General features: G+C 40.5%; 1 protein-coding gene across 1 annotated transcript in view; it reads left to right on the forward strand.

Moving 5' to 3' along the window:
* Positions 1 to 5,353, forward strand: part of NPSR1 (neuropeptide S receptor 1) — a 776,755-nt gene extending 771,402 nt beyond the window's left edge. Inside the window, exon 9 of the mRNA XM_044294353.1 lies at positions 5,263 to 5,353. Within this exon, the coding sequence (XP_044150288.1) occupies positions 5,263 to 5,353 (91 nt within the window). The remainder of the gene's footprint in view (positions 1 to 5,262) is intronic.
* Positions 5,354 to 9,531: the final 4,178 nt, after the last annotated feature.

Consider the following 9,531-nt stretch of genomic DNA (forward strand, 5'->3'; position numbering starts at 1 on the left):
CTTTTGTAGACCTGGTATAAGCAGGGAGGAAGTTGCAGATTCTGCCGCAACATGGCGTGCGTCATAAATTAACCCCATTTTCTCCAGAAAAATGAAGCCATCAACAACCCGTGCCTGCCACCACTACACCCTCTCTGGTGGACACAGCCATGATCCCTTGGTGCTCAGCATTGTTGTCTCTAGCACCCCATGGGTCAGCTGTCACTTGACCAGAGACTACTCAGAGAGCTAACACAGCAAATCCAGATACCTGTATACAGCTTAAAGGGTGAGCACCAAGGAGGTAACCTGGAAGTCGCCCCAAGCCAAATCTATTCTAGTCTATACCCACTGTGTAACCCCCTCATATGGCTATGTGAAATTTTAAAAAATCATGGTTTTTAGTGAACAGGCAGGAAAAAAATGAATGAGCAGAACAAAAATTGGCTGGTCCTTTAAGGACTTAAAGTTTTCCTTCTGTATGACTTTTGCAACCTTTGCTACTGGGAAAAAAAATTACCTTAAAGAGTGCTTACTTGTTGCACCTGAATGTGGCTTGCCACCAAAACAGCCCCTTTTAGCTGAATGGAAGTGATTTTTAGTGGCAGAAATTTGTGCAACAAAATCTGCCACATGTCAGTGTATTCTCTCCTTAAGGGCTCATTCACACGGGGCACCGGCCGTGTGCATTCCGCATCACGGATGCGGTCCCATTCACTTAAATGGGTCCACAAATCCAGAGATGCGGTGCGGAACGGAAGCACAGAACAGAACCCTATGGAAGCACTACGGAGTGCTTCTATGGGTTCCGTTCCATGCCTCCTCACCGCAAAAAGATAGAACTTGCTCTATCTTTTTCCAGAACAGTGAAGTGAATGGGGTCCGATCCGCATGTGGCAGCCCCACGGCACGGGCACGGAGGGGCAACGGTCGTGTGACCAAGTCTTTGTTCAAAGATGTTTATTTTCTTCCAAATTATTTTAAACATGCAAATGGCTTAGAAGAAGGAGGTGGGACCCCCATTCGCCCAAAATTTTTTGCTATAAGTTACTTTAAAAACTTTTGTAAGTTTATTGCAAATTTGATCTAATTTTTGAGTGCATAGACGGCAAAAAGATGGGAAGGATTTAAAGAGGCATGTGCTCCTTAAAAATGAGTTACATCTAGCTTAATTTAGATTAAGAGCAGCATATGAAATTCCATCGTAATCAATCTCTCCCGATGTACAGTATACTCAAGTGAAATGCAATAAATTTATTAATAGGCACATGATATTTTCCCATATACATATTTATATAACTTTTCTAGTATAGACAAATAGGGGCACATTTATTAAGACCAGCGTTTTAGACACCAGTCTTCAAAAAGGCCTTAGGCTGGCCAAAAAGTGCTGCCTCTACATAATTTTTGCACATCCAGTGCCAGTCTAAATGTAAGAGTAAGCCAGGCATAGAAAATGATGAATAAGACGGGCCTACCGGTCCCTTCCCCGGCCACACCACATCCAAAATTTTAGACCTAGTGTGGGAAGAACTCACATTTAGAGGCCCAACTAACTGTTGCCCCTCCATCTGCGCCTGAAATACTCCTAATGTCGGCTCTAGTAAGCAGGGGACCAGGAGAGCAGGGCAGGACAGACAGGTGCTGGTAGTGGGAGACTCAATTATTAGGGGTACAGAAAGGGCAATCTGTCACAAAGACCGTGATCGCCGAACAGTGTGTTGTCATCCTGACGCTAGAGTTGAACACATCGCGGATTGGGTTGACAGATTACTGGGAGGGGCTAGAGAAGATCCAGCAGTTATGGTTCATATCGTAACAAATTACAAAGATAAAGGAAGGTGGAGAGTCCTTAAAAATGATTTTAGGGATTTAGGTCAAAAGCTTAGGGCAAGTACCTCAAAGGTAATTGTTTTCAAAATACTGCCTATACCACGAGCCAAACAAGAAAGGCGGCGGGAGATTAGGGAGGTTAACAAGTGGCTCATGAACTGGTGTAGGAAGGAGGGGTTTGGGTACCTGGAGAACTGGGCCGACTTCTCTGTCAGCTACAGATGGGCTGCACCTCAATGGGGAAGGGGCAGCTGTGTTGGGGGAACGATGACTAGATGGTTGGAGAAGTGTTTAAACTAGGGACTGGGGGAGGGTAATTATGTTATAGGATGGGAAGACAGTGCAGATAGAGACCGGGGACAAGGTAGTGGGACTGGGGGAGGAATGGAAGGAGGGACTAAAACAGTTCAGAAGGAAAAGGGTAGGGTAAAAAATATACATAAACCTCTTAATTGTATGTATACTAATGCCAGAAGCCTGACTAATAAAACTGGGGAACTGGAATTAGTGATGTGTGAGGAAGACTATAACATAGTGGGAATAACTGAGACATGGCTGGATGATAACTATGCCTGGGCAGTTAATGTTCAAGGGTACAGTCTGTTTAGAAAGGATCGACAAAACCGGCGAGGGGGAGGGATCTACCTTTATGTAAAGTCCTGTCTAAAGCCCACAGTCCGAGAAGATATAAGTGAGGGAAATGAACGTGAATGAATGTGGAGTCACTGTGGGTAGAAATACATGGAGGCAAAAAGAATAAATTACTAATAGTAGTTTATTATAAACCACCTAATATACCAGAGTCCACAGAAAATCTACTACTAAACTAGATAGACGAGGTGGCAAATCATAATGAGGTGGTTATTATGGGGGACTTCAACTACCCAGATATAGACTGGGAAACTGAAAGCTGTACATCTCATAAAGGAAACAGGTTCTTGGCAATAACCAAAGACAATTACCTTTCCCAACTGGTTCAGAACCCGACTAGAGGGACGGCCATACTGGACTTAGTATTAACCAATAGACCTGACAGAACAACAGATGTACAGGTTGGGGAACACCTGGGAAATAGTGACCATAGAGTAATAACCTTCCAATTATCCTTCAAACAAGCGTTTCTACAGGGAGTAACAAAAATACCAAGCTTCAAAAAAGCTAAATTTAGCCAACTAAGAGAGGCCATAGGCGAAACTAAGTCCTCAAAAATAAAAATACCGCCACAAAATGGGATATTTTTAAAAGTATCCTAAAATATAATTGTGAGAGAACAAACCAATGTGGATAAATAGAACTGTAAAGAAAGCAATAAATGACAAAAAGAAAGCATTTCAATCCCTAAAACAGGAGGGGAACAAGGAAGCACTGAAAACTATAAGGAAAAAAATAGAATATGTAAAAAACAAATAAAAGCCGCCAAACTAGAGACTGAGAGATTAATTGCCAAAGAGAGCAAAACTAACCCTAAAATGTTCTTCAATTATATAAATAGTAAAAAGTATAAATCTGAAGGTGTCGGCCCTCTACAGAGCAATGAGGGGGAGTTGCAGAGAGCGACGAGGAGAAAGCAAAGCTATTAAATATTTTTTTCTCCACTGTATTCACTGAGGAAAAGAAACTGTCAGATGAAATGCAGAATGTAAAAGTCTGACCCAGGAAGAAGTACAACAGCGACTTAAAAAGATTAAAATAGAAAAATCACCAGGACCAGATGGCATACACCCCCGTATCCTAAGAGAATTACGTAATGTCATAGCCAGACCCTTTTTTCTGATATTTACAGAATCCATACTGACAGGGAGTGTTCCACAGGATTGGCGCATAGCAAATGTGGTGCCAATATTCAAAAAGGGTGCAAAAACAGAGCCCGGAAACTATAGTCCGGTGAGTTTAACATCGGTTGTTGGTAAACTGTTTAAAGGTTTTCTAAGAGATGCTATCTTGGAGGATCTCAATGAAAATAAGCAAATAACACCATATCAGCATGGCTTCATGAGGGATCGGTTATTTCAAACTAATTTAATCAGTTTCTATGAGGTAAGTTCTAGACTTGACAGTGGTGAATCAATGGATGTCGTATATCTGGACTTCTCCAAAACATTTGACACTATACCACATAAAAGGTTAGTATATAAAATGAGACTGCTCGGACTGTGGGAAAATGTCTGTATGTGAGTAAGTAACTGTCTCAATGATAGAAAACAGAGGGTGGTAATTAACACACTCAGATTGGGTCACTGTCACTAGTGGAGTACCTCAGGGGTCAGGATTGGGACCTATTCTCTTCAATATATTTATTAATGATCTTGTAGAAGGCTTGCACAGTAAAATATCATTTTTTGCAGATGACACTAAACTGTGTAAAGTAATTAACACTGAAGAGGACAATATACTGCTACAGATGGATCTGGATAGATTAGAGGCTTGGGCAGATAAGTGGCAGATGAGGTTTAACACTAACAACTGTAAGGTTATGCACATGGGAAGGAATAATGCAAATCACCTGTACATACTAAATGGTAAAACACACAGTAACACTGACATGGAAAAGGACCTAGGAATTTTAATAAACAGCAAACTAAGCAGTAAAAAACAGTTTCAGGCAGCTGCTGCCAAGGCCAATAAGATAATGGGTTGCATCAAAAGGGGCATAGATGCCCGTGATGAGAACATAGTCCTACCACTTTACAAATTACTAGTCGGACCACACATGGAGTACTGTGTACAGTTCTGTGCTCCTGTGAACAAGGCAGACATAGCAGAGCTGGAGAGGGTTCAGAGGAGGGCAACTAAAGTAATAACTGGAATGGGGCAACTACAGTACCCTGAAAGATTATCAACATTAGGGTTATTCACTTTAGAAAAAGGACAACTGAGGGGAGATTTAATTACTATGTATAAATATATCAGGGGTCAGTACAGAGATCTCTCCCATCATCTATTTATCCCCAGGACTGTGACTGTGACGAGGGGACACCCTCTGCATCTGGAGGAAAGAAGGTTTGTACACAAATATGGAAAAGGATTCTTTACAGTAAGAGCAGTGAGACTATGAAACTCTCTGCCTGATGAGGTGGTGATGGTGAGTACAATAAATGAATTCAAGAGGTGCTTGGATGATTTTTTGGAGTGTAATAATATTACAGCCTAAAGCTACTAGAGAGGGGTCGTTGATCCAGGGAGTTATTCTGATTGCCTGATTAGAGTCGGGAAGGAATTTTTCCCCCCTTAAGTGTGGAAAATTGGCTTCTATCTGACATTATTTTTTTGCCTTCCTCTGGATCAACTTGCAGGATAACAGGCTGAACTGGATGGACAAATGTCTTTTTTCTGCCTTATATACTATGTTACTATGTAATTAAGGCGTATTTCAGTATAGTAAATTACCCCAAAAATTGCTAAATCTATTCATTCCAAATATATATGAATTGTTTTCTTTCTTTTTCATAGGGACCGAAGTTCAGGAAATCTTGCTGGCACCCTCAAAGATAAAACTGAAGGAGTAGAAATGCAGGTGTTGTCCAGACCAGAATACATCTGAAGTACAGTATGGACTACTAATGAGTAACTTCTACTCTAAAGTAAAATAACAATATGCATTTTAGAATAGTGCATGTAAATTGTATGAAGGGCCATGTTAAATTATGTAATAAAATTTTCTTATATGTCGGAAAGTTCTTGCTTATTTTTTGTATATATTATTTGAATGGTGTTTCTGTTTAATTAATCACTATCAATTGGAAACAAAAGTCATACCACAGACATGGAGTATCTCAAGCAAAATGCTACAAAGCATATTTTACGACTGGCAGGCAACAAAAGTAGCAACTCACCAATAGATCACAGGAACTGAATGATAATGGTAAACAGATGATGATGAGGATTGTCAGGTAATGAAGCATACAGATGAAGATAATGATGGCCAGGTAACAAAGCTGAAGGATGATGTTATCTAAAGATGAACAAACAGGCAATAGCTGACCCTAACAGTCTCTGAATCTTCCCATGTATCTGTCTCTGAACACTGGCTCTAACATCACATCACTGACCCAAAATGTCCCTAAATATCTCCTTATTGAAAATCCTACTGTGCAATACTGACTGTAACAGAACAATTGTAGGACATTAGGATGCAGAGACAAACTAAGCAGAATTAAACTGTAATCAAAGCAAGACACATTCAAACAGCAAGGGCACAAACTACAAGACTCACAAACAAGGACTGGACTCAAAATTATCCTAAGACCAAAAATAAAAATCTATTAAAACAAAAAAAAAAAAACATCCAAACAGAAATAAGCCTGGTTTGTATCAGTGATCACCTGGCCCAAAATTGTAGATCAGCTATGAGATCGTGGCATAGCAACTGCCCCAAATAAATAGACAGGAGAAGATGATACAGCAGGCGTAAACCTGCTGGTCGTATCAGTATATAATACTATATAAACATACCATGTACTCTACCTACAGTATGTAATATTATATACATACTATGCAGTACATTCCACTCTTTCCTCATAATATGACGTTATTTTATTCCTTTCTTTGATGCTAATTCTCTGAAGGCATAGCGCATAATTATTCCACAGCACTTTACAGACATTATCATTGCTTGCTGTCTCCAACAGTGCTCACAATCTAAGTCCCCTATCAGTATGTCTTTGAAGTGTTAAAGGAAACCATAGCATCTAGAAGAAACCACACAAACACGGGTAGAACATACAAACTCCATGCAGATGTTGTCATTGGTTGCATTCAAACCTAAGACGCCAGCACTGCAAGGCATTGGTGCTAACTAGTGATGATCAAGCACCAAAGTATTCAGGTGTTTGGGTGTTCGGCCTGAACACATTGCTATATTTGTCTGCTCAGCCGAGCACCCGAGTATAATGGAAGTCAATGGGAGACAACCAGGCACCCCCTGCTCTGAAGAGGGGAGGGTGCCTGGTCCATTGGAAAAAGTCAGAAAGTGACAAACACCACCGAAATATGGATCGGGAACAGCATGGGGACGATGTCTGGATGCATCTTGGACTCCCAGGTCGCTGGGGACCATGTTATCCGATGTTAAATTAAAAATATCAATGTTTAATACCCTGAAGCACAAAAACACTTTTATATTGATTCATCCAAACAAACAAAAATAAAAAAGGAGGACAACATTTTCTTTAAGCAAAAACACTTGTCTCACTTTAGCAAATGGCATTTATCATGTAGAGAAATTTAATACAAGGCAATTACTAATGTATTGTTATTGTCCATATTGCCTCCTTTACTGGCTTGATTCATTTTTCAGTCACATTATACACTGCTCATTTCCATGGTTATGACCACCCTGTAATCCAGCAGCGGTGGACGTGCTTACACAATATAGGAAAAGGCACTGGCCTATGTGCACTCCCACAGTCCTGGCCACCAGGTGGTGAGGTGACAGGTTCTCTTTAAGTTCTGTTGAAATTAAGGGGCACATTTATTAGGAGTGGCGTTTTAGACGCTGGTCACAATAAAAGCCTGTAGCTAGCGGGGCATCCACCGAAGGTATGAAGAGGCGCATGCCTCTGCGTAACTTCAGTGCATCCACTTTCTACGCCTAAAACAGCAACTAAGCATTGACCCGCCATCTGCGCCTGAAATAAGCCTAATTTAGGAGTATTTCAGTATAGTAAATGACCCCCTGAATCTGTGCAGCAGCTCTAGTCATTCTGACAGCTCCCTGACCGAATGTAGCGGCTTGCAGAATCTATATATAATGTACATTCCAGGGGCATAGCAAGTAACCGTGGGGCTTCATAGCAAAATTGACTTGGGCCCCACTCTATCATAACCACCTTCTGCAGCAATTGGAGTACATGAATTTTATGATTATTATGGTCTCCCTGATGCACAAGGATAATGCAAAAGTTGAAGTCACTTTATATTGTAGATAATTTGCACAGTTATGTCACAAAATAGCAATAATGCACACAGTGATGTCACTAGTAGGAGAATATACGCAAATAGGTCATTGCATAGGAATGACACACATAGAAAGGTCATCATGTATCTATTCTCTATGTTGAGAAGGGGTAATACAGGGTGGTCCACGAAAAAGTAGACAGTCTCCAGCAATAGTATGACAAAGTGAATGAGCAAGTGGATTGTTTTTTTAATAACCCACATGCCACACGATGCAGAAAGTGGTCCCCATTCATATCTATGCATTTTTGGGCACGTCGGATTATGTCGGCTGATACTACTTGTAATGTTGCGGATAATGTTCATGATATTTTCCTTGAGTTCATCCAGGGATGTGGATTGTTAGCGGACATTTTCTGTTTTGAATTTACAAACAGATAAAAATTGCATGAGGACAAGTCTGAGGAACGTGGTGGCCATAACCCCTTGCTCACAGTTTGCTCCTACATCAACAGTTCATGAATCCGTGCCAGTGGGGTGTGGCATGATGTCCCATCTTGTTGGAAAAAGCAGGACATTTTTGTTTCTGCAGCATCACTGCTGTAGAGCTGCAAGCAGTATCGGCCAACATAATCCGATGTGCCCAAAGATGCATAGACCGGAACAGGGACCACTTTCAGCATCTTTTGTGACTTGTGGGTAATTAAAAAAATAACAATCCACTTGCTCATTCATCTTGTCATACTATCGCTGGAGGTGGGCTACATTTTCGTGGACCACCCTGTATATAAGATAGGGATAAACGTGGAGCCCAACAGTCATTATTTGCTGCACCTTATGTCTGAATGAAAAGGCATTTCTGGTATTTTACAGTAGAAACCCATACTCTTCAAAAAGTCTCCCCAATTTATTTATTTATTTTATACACTTATATAGCGCTGCTATATACCGCAGCTCTTTACAGACATTAGCATCCAACTGTCCTTAATGGGGCTCACAATCTAAGTTCCCTATCAGTATGTCTTTGGAGTGTAGGAGGAAACTGGAGTACCTGGTGGAAACCCACACAAGCACAGGGAGAACAGACAAACTCCATGCAGATGTTGTTATTGGTCAGATTTGACACCATTGCAAGACACCATTGCCAACCAGTGAGCCACCATGCTGCCCACTCATGGCGTAGCCTTAATAAAAATAAATTATGCCATCTATCTCTATGAACGTGTCTATGCTTCAAGATGGACAACTGATTAATTCCTTAACATATAGAAGCTCAAAAACTCGCAGAAGAATCTTGTCACCCACACTTTTAAAAATATGAGGTTCTTAGCACACAATCTGATGACATTGTGTGAGCCCATCTGCCACGTCAAGGCGACCTCATTCAGATAGGTCCCTACACTAAGACTCTTTATTATTATTTTTTTTTATAACATGATTTACACTGATTTGCACTATTAATTTGAAAAGCCAAACTGATAAGCAGTATATTGGTGTTTCTCTAAAACCAACTAACTACTGTATATAAAATAATGTAAAAGCACACTGCAAGTGATAACACCAGTTACACTCAATATATCCTGTTGTATGTATAACGTGTTAGTGTAGGGACCCACCTAAACAAGGAGGGATTAAGCACTGCAAAAGGGCTAACAAAACAGATGTGAATTTAATATATGAAATAGAATTCAAGCCATGAAATGTTATAACAATATTGATTGCAACTGGTACACCATGCAATGTTTGCAGTGCAGAAGAAAAGCTTTTTTGTTTTTGGTGCATTAAGTGGCGGAGGCCAAACTTTGATTTTTCTAAAATGTAAAA

Source organism: Bufo gargarizans, chromosome 5 (genome assembly GCF_014858855.1).
Source record: "Bufo gargarizans isolate SCDJY-AF-19 chromosome 5, ASM1485885v1, whole genome shotgun sequence".
NCBI classification, from domain to species: domain Eukaryota; kingdom Metazoa; phylum Chordata; class Amphibia; order Anura; family Bufonidae; genus Bufo; species Bufo gargarizans.